The following is a 24,792-nucleotide window of genomic DNA, read 5'->3' as shown; positions in this document are numbered from 1 at the left end:
CATACACCATGCCAACTAGCCCACAAAGATCTATGTTATACCACTATGAGTCCTCTGATGACTTAAATACTTCCTCAGTTGATATTCTGACCACGCATTAAATCATCAAACGTCATATTTAAGACAGCAGCATCAATGAAGGTACCAATCATCAGTTAGGCAATGACTCAATGCATTGGGCTAGAGATCAAGTAATTTTATCTCAGAAGTGGCAAGACTGGTTATAAGTGAAGTTAGCAAGCTTTCTTCTGAATCCAGACTTTATTTACTGAACTTTCCCAGTAAGCAGAACCCCACTACTCCATTTTTTGCGCTAACTTATATTCAGAAGTAACACTAATAGCCACTATACAAATTTCTAATCATTGTTCCATAGTAAGCGTTGAAGGTCACATTTTAAAGAGTTTCAAATAAAAGTACTTTGTAAAATTAGATGAGCTTGGTTTATTTTCTTAACGGAAAAAGAAAGGCAGACACCGAAGACACAGTGAATGATACAGTGCTAAACAAACTCGAGCTCAGTTTAAGAATTATTACACACTTTGTAGTAATCCATTACAAGTATAAGAGTAGAAAAAAAGAACCAAAAACTGGGTAAGGAAAACAAAAATACTCGAACATTGTTCAGTTGCTATCATCACATTAGACACGAATTTGCTCTGTTCAACCTTTGCCTTATTTGCTCTGATCTTCTCTTACCTGGATAACAATTTCTGATGAAATCTCTTCAGCTTTCTTTTGTGATATATTCTGAATTTGTATAAACTGGTTTGTTGTAGACATTCCTTGTGCATCGAGTTTCCTCTCTGTTAAAGTAGGACCAACAGCAGGAGGACTTGAACTGGATTCTGTACATGTCTGTTGCTGGGGGATGGAAGTTGCCGTCATCCCTACTGCAGTCACCCTCGGCACCTGGGTACAAGGTGACGACTCTGCTTCGCTAGCAAGTTTACTAGTGGACATGGCCTTGTTTGGGGGATCCACTATTGCATGTTCTACATTTGCATCAATCTGAGCTTCCACCATAGACACTCTCACAATATCTGCTAGTGCTGTCTTCACAGATGCCTGCATGGGAAATAAGCTGGTAACTGGCAATGCCAGTTTGGGCACAGAACTGCCACCTGCTACCTTTGAAACAGAAGGAGGCTGATGCCCCTCAAAAGTTATCTTTGTAACAGTGGATCCTTGCGTTATAATTGGATGCTGCACCTGAAAATCAAATTTTTGTTGTGCATGTTACAGCTAGATTTATTGAAAAGCTAATCAATATTTCCAAGGCAGTATGGCACAAACAACATACTTGCTATTAGGAAGACAGTTGAAACTCAGTGTTTTAACAAAGGAATTAGCAATGATATGATAACAGTTAATTGAAGCCTAGGGAAAAGCAGCTTTTTAGGCTGCTAGATAAGGATTGTAGCAGTATAATACCACAGCAGCCTCGTTTTCCTTTGGGATTTACATCCCCATGTAACGTTTGTTAACCCTCTTGTTTTCACATGAATTCCTGAAAGGGCTAAAAAACCCCAAACCTACTTGTACTTTTCTGGAGTTAGTTAAAATACTTTTTTTTTTTTTCCCCCCTCCATGCTCCTCAGTCTTTTACCTTTTTCCCTCCCAAGGAAAATCAAATTACTCCTGTACATGAAAGCCATATAACTTCAGGAAGATGTAAACTACAAAGGAAGACGTACAATGGAGAGAGCATTAGGAGACTGCAGTGTATTCATCTTTATTTCCACAGAAATAAAAAGTGCTACGGGAACGGAAATTAATAATGTGTCATATCTAAAAATGAAAAGAAAATAGTTAGGGACAAATTCCATGCACCAGTGGTGGCAGAAATTCAAAAAAAAACTGTCCAACAAAATACGTTTGTGAGCTCTATGGATTTCTCCCCTAGAACATGTGCTTCTCTTTCCTAGTGTCAACCTTCTGATGGGGTAATTAATACCAGCAGAATGAGGAGTTCTCTCTTGCCAGGACAAAACACTGCTACAGCGACAGGGTTGGTGTTTTGATTTTTTTTTTTTTTTTCCTTGAAATGCGACGTGTATTTTGCATGCTATCAATATTCCGTTACCTGGCTTGCTGGCTGTTTCTCTGAAGAGGCAGGTAGCTGCATTTGACTCTGGGGGGGTTGGGGTTGCACGTAGATTTTTTGTGCCGTTGGTGCCTGTTGCAGTTTGGGCAGCTGCTGCGTGGTTTTTACTGCAAGCACCTGTACTACAGTTTGCTGTGGCTGTGCCACTAAGGTAGGGAGTTGCCTTTCTTTGGCCATCATGTGGTGTGGGGGGTGCTGTGCATCTGGTTTGGTCTGTGCTTGCTCTTGCTGCAGGGGGGTTAGCTTTTGATGCCTTATAGAAAGCTGGGGCATTTGTGGGAGTTTGTGCTGGATTTGATCGGCCTGCAGGTGGATTGTCTGCTTCTGCTTAGTCTGGAAACACTGCAGAGTTTTCACTTGCAGTTGAGTCTGTTCCAGCTGCGGCTGACTCAGTTTTTGCTGTTTTTGTGCCTGCGATTGTGTCAGGGCAGATCTGTAAAACAAGCCAGTCTGAGGATCTAAGGTGTCCATCTCTTCCACTTCTCCTTCCTCAGTTCCAAGTTGCTCACTGTGTTTGGTAAATGCAGTGTGACTGCTTAAGGCCTTAAGAAGAAGAAGTTAGAGTTAAGTTAGTAAAGAGAAATATAAATTATAAGAATACACAATCTAAAAAATAACTTTTAATATTTCAACTGGACTACTTTCATTTATTTTACCATTACAGACTCCCAATTCACGTATTAAAAGGTACTCTTACATGAAGATTCCACAATACATAAGTAATCCATGGCTATTTTTTATCGTGTTAAAATGTGGTACATATATATCTATGCGACATTAACCACATAACTAATCCTCAGTGGCAATGATGTAGCCCTCACACGTGTCAGACTAAGGTTCAGATCCCCTGAGGTTGCATGATAATTGGATATGAAGCAGCAGGGATTAGCAGGTAGTTGAACCAGTAGCTCCTCATTATAGCCAGAGTCTTTCTGCACAGTAAGTTCTTGTTTTGCCTCGAGAGGATTCCGAGATTGAGAAAAGATCCTCTGTTCTCCTTCCTCAAAATTTTATTGCAATTTTCCTTGGGAACCGCACAAAAAATGTTTGATTTTGTGATGGATTTGAGAGAGCAAGACATCTGCATTACTGTGCTTTGTATACCATTGTCCAAATGTATTAAAAAATGGCCTCAGCAGCCTACTCAAACACCTGTGAAAATACACTCTCTGAAGTGGGTTTATAACCCTAACACAGTACTGTCCTGGTCCACAGCTGAAGTTCCCAGAAGTGAAAGCACTGCAGAGCTGAGGAGGTCTTGAACAAAGGCATTGGAGTGACTTCAGTAAGATTTCACTACAAGCTACACCGTTTGTTTGAAGTGTTTGGGATCCTTACAGCAGTAGTCTAAGATCTTACTTTTTGATTCAGAAGTTTGCCTATCCACAAACTAAAGCCCTCAGATGAAAAAGACACCATGTGCTCTCTGTACTGACCAGATGCTGCTTCATCCCTCTTCTCCCTACACTAACACCAACATAATCTAAAGAGCCTAGGCCCTTGCAACGCAACATATAGAGAATAGCAGCTTGTTGCTGTTGAAGAGATGACATGCAGAGAGCAGGAACTCATCTAGGAAGCACTGTCTTTTCCACAGTATCTGCTAGTACCTCTTAACAGTCTTAAGCAATCTCATTAACTGCTTTCCTTCTGTCCCACCACCCTCACCACCAAAAACAGGCAGTAAGTTATTAACTTGTCCTTACACCTAGCATTTTCAGTGGCAGCAACATGACATGTTCCTTCAGAGCAAGCCCTGGTCCTATGTAACACATACAACCTACTGCTGTTTATAGACTGTTGGGAAAAGAAAGGGTACAACCTGCTGCATGATATGGGTAATTGCGCCAGTGGAGGATGCGGGGATAGATTTCACCACAACAGAAGTCTGCGTTGCTGTCTGCGACTGAGCCACGTGTTGCAGCAGAGTCCTCTGAGGCTGAGATGACTGCTGGTGGGGCTGGGAACGATGACTGACTGAAAGTAAAGAGGTCAGTGGCACTTCTCCAGAACTAACTGCAGTAACTTCTACTATTTGCATTTAAGCTGCAACTGGAAGCATACACGGGTGAAATAAAGATCCGAGTATGAAAAACGTCTTTTACTGTATGCTAGCCTCAACCTTAAAGTGTAGATCTATTCTGAGAAGCCTCTTCAAGTAGTAACTGAGGGGTTTTGCTTTTGTTTCTCTTTCCTAAGTAATCAGAGTATGAAAAACATCTTCTGGCCTCCCTCTCCCAACACACCAACTTTGCAAGCAGAATTTATACTTTGTTTTCATCTGGGTTCTTTATACAGCACTGCAGACCACAAGTTAGTCTGTGGTTTTTACACTGCTAAATACTGTAGGTTTTTACCTGCATAATTGACTGCAATTAAGAACAGCAAGCCTTGCTCACTGAATTTCTACCACTGATAATCTGCAATAAACACTGTCCAGAGCACAGGCTAAATTTGAAAGATTAGCAATTAGAAAATGTTTGAATTTTGTGAAAGCAAGGTTGATCAGAAATTACAGACCAAAAAATGGAGACCTTGTAATGGGTTTATGCCACTTTTTAGAACAGATCCAGCATGAGCTATGATGATGGCTCTGTAATTAAAGAGTGGATTGACAGAGAAATGATCTGCTGAGGAGAAAAAGCCACAAACCATTCTGTATTGCAGTCACTGATAAGACATGAATCCAATTACTTTGTGCCTGTCCATAATTAAAGCAAATATTTGCATGTTATTAACTTTTTATTTACAAAATAATTAATAACAAAAGAGAACAAGTGAAGTTTAAATTCAGTTGTAACATTAACTTGAAGTTTCTAGTGACTTTCCTGAAAGTTAAATGAAAGGCCATGTTTTAAACTAGTATGATAATTTTACTTTCCCACTCCAAGAAAGGGGTCTGATTATATCAATACCAGCCTGCATGCTGTGCCAGATCAGTCATGGATATCCCCCAACAATTCCTGTACAATTGAAAATTTCATTTAAAAATAAAGTTTCTAACCTATATGGTTGTGTAGATATTCTTCCGAATGTGAACCAATACAGTGTTGTCTTCCTGAGTCTGCAGACAGACAAAAAATGGTGACACAAAGACGTGTGAACCGCTCCCTTCATCTCACAAGGAAGCACATGCTGAATCCCAGCTCCCATATAGATTAAAGTGTGCCTTATCCTTTGATCTAGATGAATGCAGGAGATTTCACAACAGATTATAGACTGTTTACTATCTTACTACTGAATTTTTATCAGAAAAATATAGCTACATGGATTACTGATGAATCCTGAGAAGCAAAAATTAAAACAAGAAGGAACACTCAATTACCTGCATTCCCTGACAGCATTCACAGAAACTGGGGGAAGGGACCAAAAAAAAAAAAATCTAACAGCAAAATAACCAATTTTGCACTGTAGTAGAAACTGCTGCTAGTCAACTCTCAGCAACCTGCATTGTTCTAGAAGATCCCTGTATATCAACTCAAGGTTTACAAAAATCCCAGTATTTCAAACAGTAATCATAACTCAAAGAAATTTTCAACTTGCGTACTTTGTGTGGCTTCTACGTGGCAGAAAAGGACTTAAATCTATAAAGATACTGACTGCAATTTCCCATCCTCCTTGCAAAGGGCCCTATTTTACATCAACTTTTACAGCAGGAGCCAGCAAAAACTGGAACCCTGAATAGAAGCTCAACACACAGCGTCTGTGTCAGTGAAGATAACTGACTTAACTGGAAATCACTGTAACACTATTTATTGTACTTTTGAGTTTGTTTTAAAAGAGATCCAAGGGAAGGTGACTCAAACATTCACAATTGAAGCCAGACACAGTAAGTGTTATTGTTACTTTTTTTAAATAACATCCCTCCCTGCTTCAATTTCACACAACTTAAACTTAGACCATATGAGGGAAGGAAGCAAGGGGAGGAGATACAGAGCAGGTAAATGAAAAATTAAAGTAACTGTTTAAGACATTTAACACTAAAAACACTGGAGTTACAGATATGTACTTACACAATTCAATATAATCTAGCTTTATTCCTCTTTTCCAATGCGGATTTTAAACACATTTTTGATTTCATTTTCCAAATAAAGTAGGTAGATCAAAAATGTAGATTTAAGAAATTAAAATGGAAAATAGGTAATTTGATCTTCTCATGTATGTGTGGGAAGTGGCTAGTGTTCTGAGGTAGCAGGGAGCATCAGAGAGACAAGGGAGTCAAGGACTTACACAAAATGGGCAAGCAGATAGGAAGAGTCAAGAGTTTCGAAAGAGTTGAATCTCAACCATAATTTCAGTTTGAATAATTTCTTTAAAACGTGCAAATTTCTCAGTTCAAAGCCTTCTAGAAAGTGAAGAAACTGGGGGCTACGTTAGCACTCTAAATGCACACCTGGCTTAAAAACACCACGCAGTCCTGGTAAACAAGTAACATTTTGCAAACATGGGTTAAAGTCAAAAGTTGGACTCCCCCGGTTATGTACAAAACCAGTATACAGTTCCTGTACTCTTAGTTTTCTTTTTCCTTACTGTTTTCTTTAAAAGACAAGTGGGACAGGTCAGGGAACAGAAGATCTGTTCAAGTAGGATGTCTTGAAGCAACAACCCTTTGTTTCAGCTAGAAACATTCTCCACTACGCCCCAGAAAAGCAGATACAATCTCTGTCCCCTGTACATGGTCTCAAGAGTGGAAGAAAACTCATTTCCTCTACAGCAAATGACAGTGAAAACATAAAAATGAAACCCATTGTAAGAAAAGTTCAAAATTAAGATCCCAGGCTTGAACTGCAAACCCACCATCACACCACCTTAGTCACTTACCAGTTGTGATATATTCAGCAACTAGTTCCGACTCCACTACAGCAATCGAAGGACTCTCTGGAGAATGCCTCTTTTCTTGGGTCATCTGGATTGGGACAGCCATTTGGCTCAAGTCAATGGTAGGCTGCCTTGGCTTCGATTCTAACTTCTCCTTCACTGCTTCAGAAGAAAAACAAAGCATAAAATAAGCCTCCAATATATGAACCTCCATAATAAAATAAACCTCCAATATAAATGCAAAAGTTTAATTAAATAGACAGGGAACATTATATAATATATTCAAAGAAACTGTTACAGGATAAGAAGAAAAGAATCAAGCTGACTCAAGATAGGTGCTTTTTAATTATGAAACTTAGTACAAACCGCTGCTTAAGCAAGTAATAAGCTTTAAAGTTATCCTAAACAACCATATGTGTTTTCACACCTGTTGTCTGCTGAAGTTCCAGCAAAGCTTTTATCGTGGAAGTAGCTGACTGAGATTCACTGGATACATCCTGGTAAATTATCGTAGGGCTTGTGTCCACAGCAATTTCATGTTCTGACCAATCTTGACTTCTTGAAGCAATCACATGGACTACGGGCTGAGAATCTGTTTGCAAAAGAACAAAAGCACATCAGGTCATCGCAGAACCATTTTGGTTGGAGGTCTCTTGTCCAACTCCTTGCTTGAAAGCAGGGCTATAGTTCAAAATTGGACCAAGCTACTCATTATCCATTAGCATTTTGAACACTGCTAAGGATGCGTACTCTCATTCTGCAACACTTTAGTTTTTATTACAATTAACTACTGAAGTAAAACACTGCTGATGTTATGAAGTTTCCAGCAAAAAAACCAAAAGGTCTTATCTATCTTAGTTGTTCATAAAAGCTTTGGTTTGAACAAAGTTAAAGCAGGTTTCCTTGTATACTAAATTTGCCTTGGAATGAACTCTTTTTTTTCAGAGGATTTCAGCAGTTCAGGTGATCAACGTGTATTGAGCATTCTGAATTAAGAGCTCCTAAATTTTGATAGGTTTGTTGAAGCTTCAAAACTTTTTAAAAATTTACTTAAAATGGCAGTATAGACCAAGAATGACAGAATTATATAGAAAAGGTGGCTGAAACACACGTAGTAAAGTACACACATTTCACTGAGACATAGTTGGTTTTATTTAATGTAGCGATACACCCTACGGCCACTCCTGACTGAAGTCTGGGTGTTATTTATGCCCCATTATTTATGCTCCTCTACCACACAAAGAACTGCATCCGTACCATGGCTTGAAGACACAGCAGCAGGACTGCATGTCTGATATATGTCCTGATCCACTCACATGTGCCTATAAAAGGACCAAAATTTACGGTGGTCACATGACAGCTTTCAGTCACGCAGCAGACAGAAGCTTCAATACTCTCAGGAAAAAGGGTTGGCAGAGCATGAGTTGCCAAAAAAACCCCAAACCTGCTACACTGCCTACCTCTGTCAGACTCCCCAAAGAGGGAATAGGCTGCAGGCCACAAGCATTGTAACAAGTTGGCACCCAGCAAGAAACCATTATCTCCACTTTTCACATAGGAAATGCAGTCAATACAGTAAATAGTTCATAAAAGACAAAGAAAGCCATCAGGGAAGTGAACAGTGACTCACTATAACAGACTGGGTGAAAAGCCGTGCTAAAAGGAGATGCAGTGAGTTATATGAAACTAGCTAGCATGCTTGAGAGACAGTCCATTTGTATTTTATGCAACACTAATACACACCTTGGGAGCTCTGGGAAGACTCTGTAGAAGAAGAGCTGCTATCAGTGTAGGTCTGCGGTTCTTCTTTCACTTCTGGGAGGGAAGAGTTTCCTGTCTCTGCTACCCTTGATGCCTGCTGTAACGTTTCAGTCACCAATTGCCTAGTTTGTTCGCTCACAACTGTTGCTTGAAATGTCACTGGCTTTGGTTTTATGAGAACCTAATTGGAAAGACAAATTTTGTGTTCAGTAAGCATGCTCAAGAAAACAGATCTGAGCAATCACGAATACAGGGTGCTATTCAAACAGATCAATGTGCAAGACCTACATAATATTCACTATTTACTGAAAATGAAAAGTCTACCTGTAAATTCAGCAGCTCTGATTATTAAACCACAAAGCCCAAGTAAATAGCAATGCACAAGAATATACTTCTCACTCAGTAATTTGGAGTACTTAACACAAAGCCACTAAACCATTTTTCAAGGCTGATACAACTATGGTGTGACAAGAGAAAGCTACACAAGTGAGCTGGAACATGCACTGAACTGATAAGGACAAGCACTTCTCCACAGCCAACTGTAAACACAGTCTTGAACAATCAAGACACGCAAAACATTGTATGTGACATAAGTTTAGCTCTTTTAAATACTAAGTGCAACCAGAGAAAAAGCTGAAACTGAGAGCATCCAGAAATAGGCCAGATTCTCCGCATACAGCCCCACCTACTACACATGGTTGCAGGGACAACCTGAACATACATCAACCAGAAAATAACTTCAATAAAACCTCAGATTTGATGGATGACCTATGTCCACACTCTGCATCTATTTCTCATGATCTAGTATTAACTGTAGGAGTTGAACAGGCATCTAGAGACACAACCAGACAGTTTCAGCTATGTAAAAGACTTAGTAAATCCTTCTGGCTTGCTCAGAAAAAGGTAACAAACCCAAACACCACGCTCAAGAAATAAGAATCAAGGCCAACTGATTACACCCCAAGTCTTACTCCCCATAGACTTATATTATTCCTGCAACAAATACGGCACCACAGTGAAAAATTATTTACTTCCCATTAAAATTTAGGGGTACATTTCAAAAGAAAAATGGGTCCTCACTGTTACCTGCGTCTTCCCTTGCTGACCATAAACAATTTTAGTTGGGATGATTTTGGTGGCTGGCTGGACCGTGGAGCCTATTCCTTTTGGCTGTGTAACAATCATTTTTGTGATGGGTCTTGTGGCAGTGATGATAGCAGGTTTTGCTCCTGCTGGCACTGCCTGAATAGTTTTCTCCCCCTGCAGAGAAGTCAAAGTTTACAGGTTAACTTGGTGAAATTCTTCAGAAAGACCCAGTCTCTAAAAAAATACAGTTATAGACAAGTGTGTGTACCATGAAGTCACTGCTGCTGCTGCAACGAGACTTACTTGATACAAAAAACATTTAAAGACCAATAACAAAAAAACCCTACAGCTTTAAATAGAAAAGCTACCAAAATCCCCTTTTCCATTACTTTACCTTTTGAGCAGCTCTGAAGGGGTGAACAAAAAGCAGTAACTAAGAGACACTGACAAGTTTTTTCAAGGTTGCTTCTAAGAATTCACGTAAGTTGGAACTTTCCTCAAATCCTTCACAAATGTTTTCTGAAACCTCTTATTTCTATTAACACTAACTTCGGCAAGACATCTACAAAACTTTAACTGGGATTCTAAAAAAGTTATTTATAGATCTTTGTATTATCCTCATGACCAAGACATTAATTATGAATGGACTTTCTTTGAACTAAGAAAAAAAAAAACAAAGCAGATTCACAGCTGTTTCACAGGGAACACTTGACTTTGGAATAGCGCTGACATATGACTAGATCCCCGACAGCTTAAGAGCAGCAAAGACATTGAGCATGCTTTTTTTTTTAGCTCTGCATAGTAATAAACCAGAAACAACATTAGTTGCCAGTTCTTCCAGTGCTCCTACCAATTCCCATCAAGTAGCGGGAAAAACCATGAACCATACTTGTTTCAGAAATATCATCACATTCTGATGGTTCCTACTGTGTAACACCAAGGGATTTCCACTTGCGTGAAAATACATCTTCAAGTTTTGTAAACTACGGAAGTTCACAATCTTAAAAATTCCTAAAAGGTTTAGGAAAACCCCCAAACCTCCCTACTCAGCTCTGCTACTCAGGTAGACCTTTAAAGACTACATGATTAATGCATTAAATCTCACAACTCTATCTAGGAATATAAAGCATGATCATCATATTTATTTACTAGCACTTACAGGTAAACCTAGATGAAGCTGGAAACCTGACGTGCAAGACCAAAATCAAGTTATCAAAAAAATAATTCAATGCTGTACAATACTGAGGTACAGGATGCTATAGTGTTACACACCACATAAATCAAAAGGTGGTACTCTTACTGTGAAGGACAGTTTATTTCTGTCCTTTACATCCAAAAGATAAACAGCTGGAGATGCAAGTTTGTAACAGGACCATGGTTCTCACTGGAGCACAAAGCAGGCAAGACTCTAGTAGTTTTCTTCTGCTTAATCCTTTTAGGATTACGAAATCATTAACCATGGCAAAAAGGCAAGCTCAAAAATCTTTTTATCTTCCATTAACTTTGAGAACATTCACAGCTTGTTTTAAGCAACTTTCATAACCCACGAAACATAACTGCTTTTCAAATATCCCTGACATTAAGGCATGCTCTATCTGTTAAGGAGCTCACGCAGGTTGCTTTTAATAGGGACTTTAACAGAATGAATGCAGCAGCCAGCACACAGCGTGTCACTTGGCTATCAATTTGAGACTTGAATCTCTTACCCCAGCATTCAATAGCGTTGTAACAACATTTTTGCCTGGAAGCCCCTGAATTGTAGTTCCTTTTCCAGTAGTCTTTTGCACAACAATCACATTGGGTTTCGATGTCATTGGAATTGTAGTGATCTTGGTTGTAGTTCCTAAATTTTTGTGGGAAAAGAAATAATGAGTAGTTTATCGTATGTTTATATACCACTACAGAAGATGGTGAGCTATACAGGAATCACCGTACTTAGAGCTAACAGCGTATTTAGATCTAACAGCACAACAACGACAAAATAAAAGCAGCATCTGGAACAGGAATTTATGTCATGGAACTCAACATATAAAGATTAAATTCCCACTCCACAAACCTTTCACCTACAGTAATAACAGGCATGTGAAGGACAGAGTAATTTATATTAGGACAGTCAGCCCCTTCTCACAAATTATGGAGCAACCTAATATTCTCAAGCTAACGTGTCTAACTTTTCAAAGGCTAGAAATTGAGGGGGATAAGGACACCACTAATACTCAACTCAAGGTCCTATCTGACCTCACAAAGATTCTTCTAAAGATTTCTTCTGCAGAAGAATGTACGTACCAAGAAAGTATCTGTCAAGAGAAATACCAGCTTTTTTGGGCATTGAAATGTTGTAACACTGAAAGTGACAACTAGTGCCTTGAAAGAAGGAAAAAAAAAATATGCTATTGTTTTACGATCAGTTCTTAAAAGTTGCGTTTAGAAGTGGGGGGTGGGGTGGGGTGTTTCTTTTTAGGAAGAGCTGTGCTGGCTACTTCTGATCCTCTCCCAGTACTTAATTAGTTCCATTCCCTGTATCAGGTTTTTATTTAACTGCCATGACAGGTAATTCTAGTCAGCCCCCCCAGCCTACAAGAGTACATATGTACCGATACGTAAGTCATCACCGTTACCAGACTGCCATTTCAGTATCTCAGACAACTTTTTATCACTACCTTCCACTTTCTCCTGGAAGAAAGTAGCACTCAGTCACAGCAGAGCTGCAGACCCAAGGATTCCCTCTGTCAGTCATGCCTGTAGATACTTCACTCATATATTCCAGATTAATAATTTTACTAATTCTGGGAAAGGGAATATGTACATGATTTACTTAATTCTAGTGACCTTCAAAGGCATCTAAAGATTGCTTCCTTAAACAAACAAACAAAAAAACCACCAACAAACCACCCCACCCCCAAAACAACCCCAAAAAAACCCACCACAAAGCAAAAATAAAAAAGGCAAGCATCCTTTCCACACCTGTGTTGTTTCAGGACAATCATTACTATCACTAACAGGGTCAGTCATGGGCTTCCCCACATTAGCTAGTGCCCAGGAGAATTATACTTGCATTTGTGTATAAACCTACTAGTAGATCTAGAAATCTTCTGAAAAATTCATGATACCCACAACAGGCTAAAAAAGTTACTTTTTCCCAAAGAAGCTCTAAATATCATTTTGTAGAAATCAGCATCTGAAAAAACTGAGGTACCTCTACCAGACTACTCCTCAGAAGGGGTTGACTGGACAGCTTGTGCAGCAGCTTCCAGTGGCTGACTGGTGCCATGTCAGGTCTTTGCTAAACACCAACAATGGGACCTTAGAGTAATTTAAAGATATTACTAGACAGGATGAACAGAACCAGCAGACCTTGCTGTACATATGTACCTAGCCAGGAAAACACAGCAGACCCTCTCTGCATTAGCACTGTTACAAAGTCCAAATCAGATACTAAGAAACTGTGACTGGAGTGAGTGTGCTTGGTCCTGGTCCCAAAGATTTAGAGGCTATACAGGCAGAGAGCGTCAAGGTAGGTCAGCAGACTAACAAAGATAAGCAGTAGGGTCTGCGTGAGGCTGGGAGGAAAAACTTAAAGTTAGAACATTGTGTAAGGGAAAGACAGGCTGACAATGATAAAAGAAGAACAAGATAAGGCGGAGACTACACCACCGAGTTTAACATACAGAGCTTATTTTTATTCTGGTTCTTTGGACATGCAGTGGAATAGAAAAGGGCAGCACCCAGATTATAAAATGCTTTAAATTTGGGCCAATAGTTTTCTGATCTTTCCACCCTCTAACACAGTAGTTCTCCTCCCCCAACATTTCTCTTCTCCTCCCAGGCTTCCCTCACGTTAGATGCTTCCTCCTTACACACAAGAACTGCTGCAATCTTTAAGATCACTTTACATCATTAACTTCTACCCATTATTTTCTTCATCCTCAGCTGCTTTTCTTCTGAATTAACAACTTCTCCTTTAAAGGTCCTACTAATTATTTGACCATGTAACCCACAAAAAGTCCAGAAACAGTTAGAGCAAGTCTGAAGTTACTTTTGAAATAGTCTTGATATGTAAGCACAAGAAGTACTCATATGCCTACCAGAAACAATATTACTGCTGATAATCTTCCCTCCCAGCGTAGCCAGTGATTTTGGTACCACAGTAATGATACTACCACTTGTAGTTTTCACATAAGTAGCAGCCCCTGGAGTTCCAGCCATCCGAGCCCCTATAGAGGGGCTAACTGTTGGCCGCGTATATGTTGCTTGAGTTCCTGTTTTAAAGACAGAACAAGAAAGTTCACTGTTAGAATATGATCCTCTACTAGTATTTGTGGAAAAATCAGTTAATTTAGGTGAAAAGCATTAGATTTATTCAAAGACCAACACTGTGATTTATTACCACCCTTTACAATTCTCCTGCTACTTTTTAAACCCACAGAGCAATACTCAAGTATATACCAACTTTAAGAATCTTCTAAAGTATTTACAACTTTCATATTTCATATTCATAAACTGTCATCTTTTAATACACATCCTTGTGCCCAAGATTTTAATTTTCAATAGGTGTTCAGATTCTGCTGTATGTTTGCCACTTGCTCCTTTAGATACCCGAGTCAGGCATCTGATGACACTACCAGAACTGATCCCTACTCTCTCTTGAAAGACACCTATACTATTGCTTCTTCTATATGACAAATTGTTTATAAAGAACACACCAATGACTGGTCTAAATATCACTCCAAGACTGAAAACATCATTTACAGTGATAATGCAATTTTATGGTTTTAGCATTCAGCAGTAAAAACCAAACTTCCTGCCAGGGTGTGTGTTGGTTTTTTCAGATCTACTCCTTCTCAAAATGCAAACAGAACTGAGTCCCCAAAAGAAACTTGCTCAAAATAATAATATCAGCTAACAGCTACAGGAACATTGTAATTCCATTCTGCTTGTAGTGCTGCAGATAGTGCATTAGACCTTAACTGCTATAGATCACAGACCAAGACAGTCTAACAAGAAAGCCATGTTTTCAAATCCAAGAGAGCACAATACAGGTTTTACCAATTAAACGACCTGTAAGCCTGCTAGATTTTTTTTAATGTATTTAAGAATGCTTTTGTGAAGTACTTCAAAAGTTAGAAAAAAAGAATACTAACCATTAATTTATGCTAATATTCCCAACCCATGCTAAAAGTTACTGTTTTCTGAAAACTAGGATAAAGATGCCCTTCAAATTTTTCTCACACAAGTTTACAATCTGAACAGTCTGCATTATTTCTGATCTTTAGGAAAACACAAATACAATTAGATCCCCAGAAAAACACTGGGAGTTTAAAATTCAATTTACTGCCCTTTTTATAAATTCACTACAGGACTATGAGCAAGTCACCTGTCTTTTAAAGTCCATATATGTAAAATAGGTCAGCATCATTCCTATCTGCTTGACATACCTAAAAAATTAATGTAAATTGTCTAATATAAGATGCTACAGAAGTGCAAAGTATCAGTATATGCTGCAAGAAAACCTCCTTTAAAATAAACTCAGTAAGGAAGGAACAATCATTTTTAAGTACCAATTCAAAAAGATCGTCAGAGGAATAAAAGAGTACTCAGTGCAAAAATCCTAATCTAGAACAAGTATCAACAGGACTCTGAACGTGCTGTTGTACTCACTGTTCACAAGAGAGAAGTGGGGGTTTTTTTACCCTAATAAACCATGTTTGATCATCTGTATGTCTGGGTTTACCCTCCCTTCCCTTCTCAGAGCCGTAACTTACCAGTGGGAGTAGTGACCAGTTTAGTTGTCATGATAGTCCCATTACTGCTAACCACCATAATAGGTGAATTGCTACTGCTGGGCAAGGTCGCTGTAACTGGTTTGGGAAGGATTTTACTGGGCTGCACCTGTTGAGTGATTATTTTAACACCTAGGAAAGGAGAAAGGTCACTGTTAAAACACAGGCACGAAAAGTTACTTTTTGAAATGCTTTCTCAGACCAAGCCCTAACGGGCAAGTAGCCCCACAAGGCTTCCATTCTGAGCCCATGCATTCTTGATCCTGAAAAGAATTATTTTTTTAGTTTGGGTTGGATTTTTTTGCCTTTTTCTTGTTGGTTTGGTTTGTTGTTTGTTTTTTTTTTTTTTTTTTTGGTAAATAACAAGACATTCATCATCTTTGCCTTTCATGTGCCTGTTTCAATTCCTAGTTACTCCCACTGAGGCATGGGATTCCATTCCATCACAGATTTGTTGTAGTGATTTTTAACCTTTTCTGGTCCATGATTTGAAAAACAGAATGTTTCCCGGGAACCAACAGGTTACAACCTATACTGAATTGGTTCATACACAATGAACCATCTAAAAGTGAAATAGACCTTCATCTCTTTAGCCTGTAAATTCTAACCTGTCTTAATTAGCCTAGTTGACTTCATCCCTGTGAATAAATTCAATAAAGATTTCTGCACAAAGAGTATTAGTGGGTGTAAAGAATATAGTATTAGGCTAGGGAAGGCTGTTTTAAGTAAACTGCTCACTCGCCTCTTGATTTATTGGTTATCTTAAAGCCACAAAGGAACTGGGCTGAAACAACCCGAGTAGAATCAGCAAGAACGAAGGATGAGGACACCTTGGTACAGCAAAGATTCTGCTCCCTCTCTCTCTATTTGTGTCGTGGAATGGGAACTGTGAGATTTACTTCTCAGTTGCAAACCAGGAAATTCATGTCATCTGTTCAAAAGTATATCCAGGACACTTACATCTTCTATTGTTCCACAATGAGGTAAATGCATTGTATTGTGTTGGTGAAATGCTGTGAAACACCCAGCATAAATTAATCCCATCTAAATGTAGGCACTTGTATTTGTGTACAAATGTTTCTAGGTGAACAATTTCTTCCACTCAGGATGTGGAACATCCTCCAGAGATTGTTCCTTCTTTTTATGTTGACTATATAAACAGTACAGAGCCAGTAAGCTCCATACAATGAAGTTGGGAAAGAGGAACTGAAACCATTGCATCATCCAGACACAAAACTGGGTAAAAAGCAAAGCCTCTGTGAAAACTGATTCACATCTTCCAGAAATAATAGGTATCAGATGGTATTTCCAAAGAAAATTTAACTAAAAAAAGCACACTGAGCCTAAACCCATGGTAGAAGGCAAGAAGTGAAGCTCTTATTGACCAAGTAGTGTCCAGTGACTGGACAATGGAGGCCTCTTATCTGTCTTCATTAGCAGCTATTTTTTCATAGACAATGGTCCTATAATCCAAAAGGAAGTTTATCACAGGACAGGAGTAGGGCTGTTTATTTCTTCATTCTATGGTCTATTTGAATTATCTGATCTAAATAGTATGAATATAAAATATATGAATATAAAATAATAACTTTACTGACATGATTAATATAAAACAGGGAGATAAAAATACTTTGCACTTTTACAGCACCTCTTCCTTCAGAATTAGGCAACTTTGCAAGCATTACTTCTTAGTACACCTTATGGAGATAAGAACTGTATTCTACAGCAGAGTAAAGCCAAGATAGAAAGACTATATGACTTGCCCAAAGTCAACCGCATGGATCAATGTTACAAAAAGAATAGAGTCCAACTTCCAGTTTCTGATCTAATTGTATTTGTTTTGACAAGTACCTCAAAAGCAGGTTTTGATTTCTGAACCCAAGAAAAGAATTAAAACTTGGATTAACTTTTTCTAGCTGATACAGTTGAACAGCTCTTGGATGTTCAGAACACTCTTGTCTTCCAGTTTCAAATCGGGTTACTTTTGAAGATATTTACACACATTTCAATCTCTAAAGTTAAAACATTTATTCCTAAAGCATGGTCTGCAATACTTGAACCAAACAAGAAGAGTGAAAGAACCAAATTCTTCAATCAACGTTACCTGAAAACATCAGGACATCCTTCACTACCTACTTCTATCCAAGTTTAATGCTAAATCTTGTACTCAAGTAATTACACCTTCGTAACGGCTTCCCATACACATTTTGGGACTGAATTCTGCCCTACTTTCTCGAGCTGTGGTCAGACCTCACCAGTCAGCAATATGACACAAGATTAACTCCAACTACCTGATTCCTGTTTGATCTGAATGGTGGGCTTGATGCCAGGTGGCAACTGAGACTGCTGTGGCTGCTGTTGAGCTACAGAAGACTGCACCAGCTGCTGCTGTTGTGGCTGCTGCTGCTGCTGCTGCGGCTGCTGCTGCTGTGGTTGTTGCTGCTGCTGGGCCTGTTGTATTTGGTGCAGCTGCTGTTTGGGGGACTGTTGATGCTGTTTGGGAAACTGTGCTAAGATCTGAGTTGGATTCCCAACCAAACCTTTTGGGGAAGGTAGTCTGGTAGAGGCAACTTTAATTGCCGATGTAGACACACCTGTGAAAGAGTAAATGGTTTAAGATTGCACAGTGCAACACAAAAGAAAAATATTACGATTTCTAATTTAATTTTGCATTTAAACTATCTTTACAACTGGAAAATACATAGATATACATAAGAAAAAAAAAAAGACTTGATTGTCTAACATTTCGTGGACTGGAACAAGAATGGAAAATATGAACCAGGAAAAACTGCAATGTGACATCTGTCATTCTCAGGCACCGCATTTTTCAAGTGCTGCTCACTGAGATCCTTTCTTTCATCCACAGCTGCCCTTCCAAATGTTAGCTAGTTGCTGTGGAGCTAAAACAGTCAAGCTAGCACACATAGTTGGAATTAGCCATCAGAAACCTAGGAATTTTAATCCAGGCTCACCTCAGGTCTTAATTTTTAAGGACTTGAAAACTGACATGCTGATAAAACACACAGATAAAAAGGTGTAAACACTCCTCTACCTTTCAGAATTGTCACCAGTATTAGCTACCACAAGAAATATTCTTAAGACTGGACATGTCAAGCGTAATTTGTATTTATTTAACGTTAACTTTGCATGTTTTTGTAAATCAGGCTTTAAGAGAAGCAATCACCTTCAAATATTGGATACATCCATTTTTCCATGCATCAGAGTTGTTAAAGCCAGTCACTTTGAGACTACAGTGTTTTAATGCTGCAAAAGTAAAACCTTTTCAAAATAAAAAGCTATGCTGCACAGTCTCACAACATTCCCTTTAAAAAGGGATCTGCACATTAATTGTTTAAGTAGAGAGGAAAAGAGTTCAACAAGAACTTCTGGGGAGTATCTTGCATTAGTTTCATCAGTAGACTTCTTTCATGTCTCCTGTGCTTTGCTCATCATATGTAAACATGCAGTGCATCTTCCCTACGCTATTCTCAACACAAAGTAGAATTCATCAGTGAAAGAGTTTTTATAAACATAATGTTATTACCATACCTTGTGCTACTGTTGACATAACCACAGATGGTGTTGATGATACTACAGCAGTCACAGCAATAGTATTTGCAGCACAGGAGGGAGTGGAAGAGCTACTGCTGCTGCTGCTACTGACCAAAGAGGACTGAGAAGCAGTTATAACCACTGGTTGCTTTTGAGTAGTTGAGGCAATGACTGATGTTGGGACAAGTTTCGTAACTGCTGCATAGTTGTGGGACTTTGAAAGGATGTTGGGTACAAAAGTTGAGCTTGGAGAGGTGGTTACTATTATCACCTGAAAGAAGAAAAAGAACAACACGAAATTCATTTGTTCTTTGCATTTATTTAAAAGCATAAAATTTCAGTACTGTATCTGTCTGTGTATTTACTTTTAAGGATACACGTTATTAAGACCATTTAAGATTGTCATAATCACATTTGCTGGCAACAAAAAAAATTAGTTTGAAGTAATAGTGTTAAACAGTTCCTTAAAATTAGAAGGTGTTTTCTTCTGAGGAAAACAATTACTATTTAATTAAAGTAGAATTACCTTATATCTGAAGACAAACAGACAGGAATAAACTGCTTGGCTTATTTACACTGGGCCAGGAAGCCTGAAGGTCATTTTAAATGCAACTGAAGGGGTTTCCAGCAAGTTTTAAACACCATTCTCCCAAACATCGCACATATTTCAAGAAATGGCAATGAGGGAATAGATGTTTGGGGTTTTTTTTTTTCCTCTTTAACAATTAGCAAGCAGTTGCCGAGTTAGTAATAGGAAATATTTTTGACGCACAAGGCTGTAAACAATATTTCATCAGTGAAAAAACTGGTTTAGGTTTGAAACAATTTCTGCTTTAATTAGTGCTCTCAATAACAAGAAATTATTTCTTATCTGTCTGAAAACCATTTGTCTAAAGAGAATAAACATTACCCCTAGTGCGACTTACAATTACAATGCCATGAATCTGATCTGACACAGAAAAACATAGAATTCATTATAACATTGGAAGAGAACTGTTCTTACGCAACTGATCTAGAAAACTAAGAATTTTAAGTATTGAATATGGGGACTGTTCACATAAAATGATTCCTTTTATTCTGCTTACATGTACCTCCTTGTACTTACACACAGTGAAAATAGAAACACATACCACAGAAATACAACATTTTCAATTTACCATGCAAGAACGTTGACAAATTGTTTTAATAATGCAATTGTCCTAATAAAAAATCCATTTATTAAAACTTTGAAAATTAAAACTTATTATTTGATGTAACAAAGGCAGATAGAAAAAAGGTATAGAAAGAGCAAAGAAAACCTGGGTCAGCTCAAACCAAAAGTCTTACGCTACTACCCAAGGACTTCTGAAACCTTGCCTGATAGAGAAAATAAATAATATGGTAATGGTACCAGAAACAGACTTTAGTGACAGATCAAACACTAAAAGATTAAGATATAATTCATTTAATAACAACAACAACAAAAAAAGCAATAGCCACATGGATGGAGTAAAAGCAGCTGATTTCACCACCATGGTTACCTCTGCCTCTCCCTTTGACCCAGTGCTTGGTTTTATGGTCCCCACTCCTCAGCTAAGCCTTTAATATCTTGACCTGAGGAAAACCAAAACCTTACTACCGCCACAAGCTACAGCAGGTTGACCACAACTGACCAATGTCTGAAGGACAAGAATTCCACATCTGCTGCTCCACCACTTTATTGCATTCTCCAGGAAGACTGTTTTCTCTGCACCACTATTGCTTTTGCCTTCTGCCTAACCTTGATTTAACCAGAACACCCTTCTGAAACTGCTCTTAGGCTACAACCATGCAGACAAGCTGAACATGACACAACTTGATTCTGGTACAAGGCTTGCAGGTGGAAAGACCCTATAATGTGCCTCTGCCATTTTATCCTATTTCTTAAATAGACAGCTAACACTAGAAATACTCCCCTAGTGTCTGAATTTTAGAGCCAACTCCTTTCCACCTAGAATAACTAATTTAGAAATACAGGACAACTTGCAGTTAAAAAAGGCAGATTATTCACATTTAATTTCCTATCTAATCTGTAGTGCAAGCTGGCAAGTTCAGCATTTCAACCAAGTAGGTACAGACATGTAGGATGAATCTGGGAATCATCATGACTCCTGAAGACCATTGTTCTTCATTCAAAGACAGAGATAAAACCATCAGTCAAGATTATCACCTAATAACACTTTATTTAATCATATAAGGAAAAAAGCTTGTAAAGCATTATAGCTCAACAATAACTGCTGTCCTGCAACTAAGCAGGTTTGGGTCTCTATTTCTTCTTCCAAAATTAACACAGCAAAACAAAGTTCAGTGAGCTGCATGTATGAAGTATATCCAGAAAATTTTTGGATATTTAGAAGTATTAAAATTTAGAAGTAAAAATTTAGAAGTATTAAAGCTCAAATCACAATTGTATTTGTGAGATACTGTTTTCTCATGTACCTTGAAATGATCAAAGTAACCTCATCATGGGTACCAAAACCGCACCACATCTCTTTTACAGCAGAAAGACTGCCTGATTTTTAATTATTAAAAAAAAAAACAAGTTGCTTTTTTGTTGCTGTTGATTTTAATTGCTACAGTAAAAACAAATTCCTAACATACATTGAAATTAGTCGTCAGCTGTGTTTTGATAGACATCAAAACCTAGTCCTTGAAGAAATAAAGGCATTAACTGCCAGAAGCCTCGCTAGATTCCTTCTGTGTCCTAGACAGAGGACTTTATTATAAGGCAATCCAGAAATTGGAGCTGTGACATTATTAGTCTTCCTCCAACCTACTAAATGTCAAAACAATTCAGAAAGTTGGCATGCAGAAATGAAGAATTTTATTCATAGCCAACAACTTCACTCCTATCCAACAGCACTTGTTTAAAATAGTACACTTCCAATTTGAGTGTAACAAATCTGACATTTAGTTTAAAACTACTAAAAGGGATTTCTCCTACTAAAACAATCCAGTTACATATTTTGGCATGTCTGAACCCAACAAAAGAGGGCAGTGTGACAGGTTCAGAAAGTCAAATACTACGCAAAGCAAACCCTGAAATTTCCACAGCAGAACAAGCAAAGGCACAACTACATAAAAGACTGTATCAACAGTCCATTCTCTTCCCTTTGGAGATTTAATACACTCCATCTCTAACTACCATGATATATAATAGTGAAACTTAATACAAGACTACAGACATTTAAGGAAAAAAAATTCTTCCTGCACAAAAGAGTAGTCTAACAAGAGCAACAGGATGGGTAGGTTAAGCCCTATACGAACTGTGGATTTGCTGCACTGAATGCAGGACATTCTACTTGATGGTTTATGCTCACTCACGGATCTCTATACTATTCAGAGACTAAATTTGATTAAGGACACTGTTAAAGAACAGCAAATCAAACGAAAGCACCAAAGAGCTCTGAAGCGGGAAAAGGCCAGAAAGCAAGCTTTTTATTGCATGTTACTTCAGTTAATCTTCCTTGGCTTTAAGGTTTCCAAAAACTAGGACATGGGAACTCTGCTAATCCAAATAGTCATAAAACAATTAAGAAAAGCAAATACCACGTGAAGGTTTGAGCTCAATAGTCAAACTCTCACAGTTGGAAAAAAAATGCTTGTTAGTGGCCAGCCTACCATCAGCCTGTCAGTATCAAGGCCAAATTAATTCCATAGACCACCCCCTGCCCCAAGTCTGCCTTAATTAATAACTGTACCAAGAATGAAGTTGGTCTAAGCCATTAATCTTTTTTTAAACCTTAAGAACAAAAAAGTAGATGCATCTGAAATGCTTCCTAAAGCATGGGAAAATAGTCATGCCATAGACTAAGCACATAAAAATCTGAGTCCAAAACAAAATCTTACACTGAAAACCTCTCTCACACACTGCATTCTGGTGAAAACTGGGCACGCTCTGCTGAAATAACGCGACTGAACTTGACCACTATAATACTGTTAACGTAGAATGAGAAATGGCACCCTAGTACTGAAAGGAAAATAAAGCCCCCCCCAGTCTTTGATCAACTCTAAGAGTAACCTTTACAGACCCCAAAAAACTAGTTTCTAGACAAAAGGCTTGGCAAGGGAAAGCCCATGCCACCTCTCCTGGAATTCTACTACTGCAAAGGATAATTATAAATAAGGAAAATAGAAATAAGAAAGATTACCTTTGACCAATAGTTGTTACCATCTGAAGGCTGTTCAGTGGCCTATGTGATCCAGTTCTCAGTGGACTAGTGTCCATATCACAAAACCCAACACCACAAATGGTACTAACTGGCAACCTTGTTGGCAGTCTCACCAGAGAGGCCAAGAATTGAATGAGCATGGAGACTGAATCCCCTCTCATCCCTAGAAGTGGTCCCTTCAGGTCAGGGTTGAGGCACATTGGTGGGGCAGTCTGGGGGAAGCTTGCACTCCCGCTGCCTGTGCTGTACCTGTTCTGTGGATAAAAAGAGGGCTTCAGTCTCCACGGCTGTCAATCCAGGTCCTTTCACACACAGGTGAACTAAATTCATACAAGAGTTTGGTTTTCTCTTTGTTCTTTTTAAAGGGGGATTGCCTTATCCCAAGTGCAATCCTTAGAAAACAGCTAGACAGTTCACAGAAAGGAAGAGTCAAACATCATATCTTATTCATTGATAATACCAGAATAAAGTAACATTTGGCAGCTTCCCCCACATACCTTCTGTGTTGTCGTGTTTGTTGTCTGTGTTGAGGGCTTAGTGAAGGTTATTTTCACAGGCGACATGTGTGGTGGCAAAGAGTTGGCAATGCTCTGCATTATATTACTCATCTTGGGGCTGCCACTTACAGGCACCGTGATGGTTTTAGTGACAGGAGTCACAGCCTTCGGGACTTCTTTCAGGAGAACAGGGGAAGAACTAGAAGAATTTGTTCGCCGTCTTTTGCGGGGCTTTTCATCATCATCTGAGCAAGTAACACCTGGAAAAGAAGTACTTTTTCTGTATTATATTTTCTCTGTCTGTGGCACTCAGTGCTTCCTAAAACACTACAAACTTGCTGAGTGTTACACCCACTTTCAAATACAATAAAAAGAAACAGAGGATTATTTACATCTTACAGTCACAACTAACCTGTACCACACCACAGATGGTCTTAGCCCTTGATATAAACCACACCACCAGTGCCATAAAACAAAGAAGAAAAAAAAAACAAAATCCAAGCTACTCAGTTACTGAGTCACTTCATTCAGTTTAAGAGATTAAAAGGACTTAAGAACCAGTACAGGGATTTCATGGTGTCTACAGAAGTCTGACCAATGAGCCTATACACACAAGGGTGGTGGGGAAACATCATGCACACTTTGGTTTAAAACTTCACGCTACACTGGTAGTGGTGGTTTTGTTTACAGCAACTAGTCCCTGAAGCTTGTCATCCTGTAGTCTTCTCTGATTTCAGGCTTTGCATCTGCTTTCATGCCATGCTTATATCGTTAGAGCACCACTCCCCCCTTTCATCTGAACTGCATCTTGAGATACTTTTTTTTATTATATATATTTTAACCATAAAGGTCAAACTTCACTTTATCAGCTTCTGCCTTGTTTGGTGCATCTTGTGCAACAGATGTAAAATGGCACCTAACACACAATTAAAAACAAAAGTCCAGTCTCAAGGAGCTTCATTCTTCCTCACTATCTGTATACATACAAAAAAAAAAAAATC

General features: G+C 38.6%; 1 protein-coding gene across 12 annotated transcripts in view; it reads right to left on the bottom strand.

The window, feature by feature from the left end:
• EMSY (EMSY transcriptional repressor, BRCA2 interacting) overlaps positions 1-24,792 on the bottom strand; it is a 52,127-nt gene that overhangs the window by 15,238 nt on the left and 12,097 nt on the right. For 4 of the 12 annotated variants that reach the window (XR_013926039.1, XM_080375429.1, XM_080375438.1 and 1 more), the window contains 13 exons: positions 23,792-24,051; positions 19,102-19,375; positions 17,844-18,146; positions 15,535-15,684; positions 13,858-14,031; positions 11,479-11,615; positions 9,773-9,946; positions 8,669-8,867; positions 7,353-7,517; positions 6,929-7,087; positions 5,112-5,171; positions 3,930-4,084; positions 2,087-2,650 (listed from right to left, as the gene is read on the bottom strand). Coding sequence is in view for 11 of the 12 variants with exons in the window: in XM_080375429.1 (XP_080231555.1) it covers positions 2,087-2,650; positions 3,930-4,084; positions 5,112-5,171; positions 6,929-7,087; positions 7,353-7,517; positions 8,669-8,867; positions 9,773-9,946; positions 11,479-11,615; positions 13,858-14,031; positions 15,535-15,684; positions 17,844-18,146; positions 19,102-19,375; positions 23,792-24,051 (2,774 nt within the window). In the remaining variant the exon portion in view is untranslated. Of the gene's footprint in view, positions 1-699; positions 1,213-2,086; positions 2,651-3,929; positions 4,085-5,111; positions 5,172-6,928; positions 7,088-7,352; positions 7,518-8,668; positions 8,868-9,772; positions 9,947-11,478; positions 11,616-13,857; positions 14,032-15,534; positions 15,685-17,843; positions 18,147-19,101; positions 19,376-23,791; positions 24,052-24,792 lie in introns of all 12 variants that reach the window. The other 8 variants (XM_080375437.1, XM_080375432.1, XM_080375428.1 and 5 more) reach the window with 6 other exon arrangements.

Source organism: Falco punctatus (genome assembly GCF_963210335.1).
Source record: "Falco punctatus genome assembly, chromosome: 2".
NCBI lineage: Eukaryota > Metazoa > Chordata > Aves > Falconiformes > Falconidae > Falco > Falco punctatus.
This window is presented reverse-complemented; position numbering and strand designations above follow the sequence as displayed.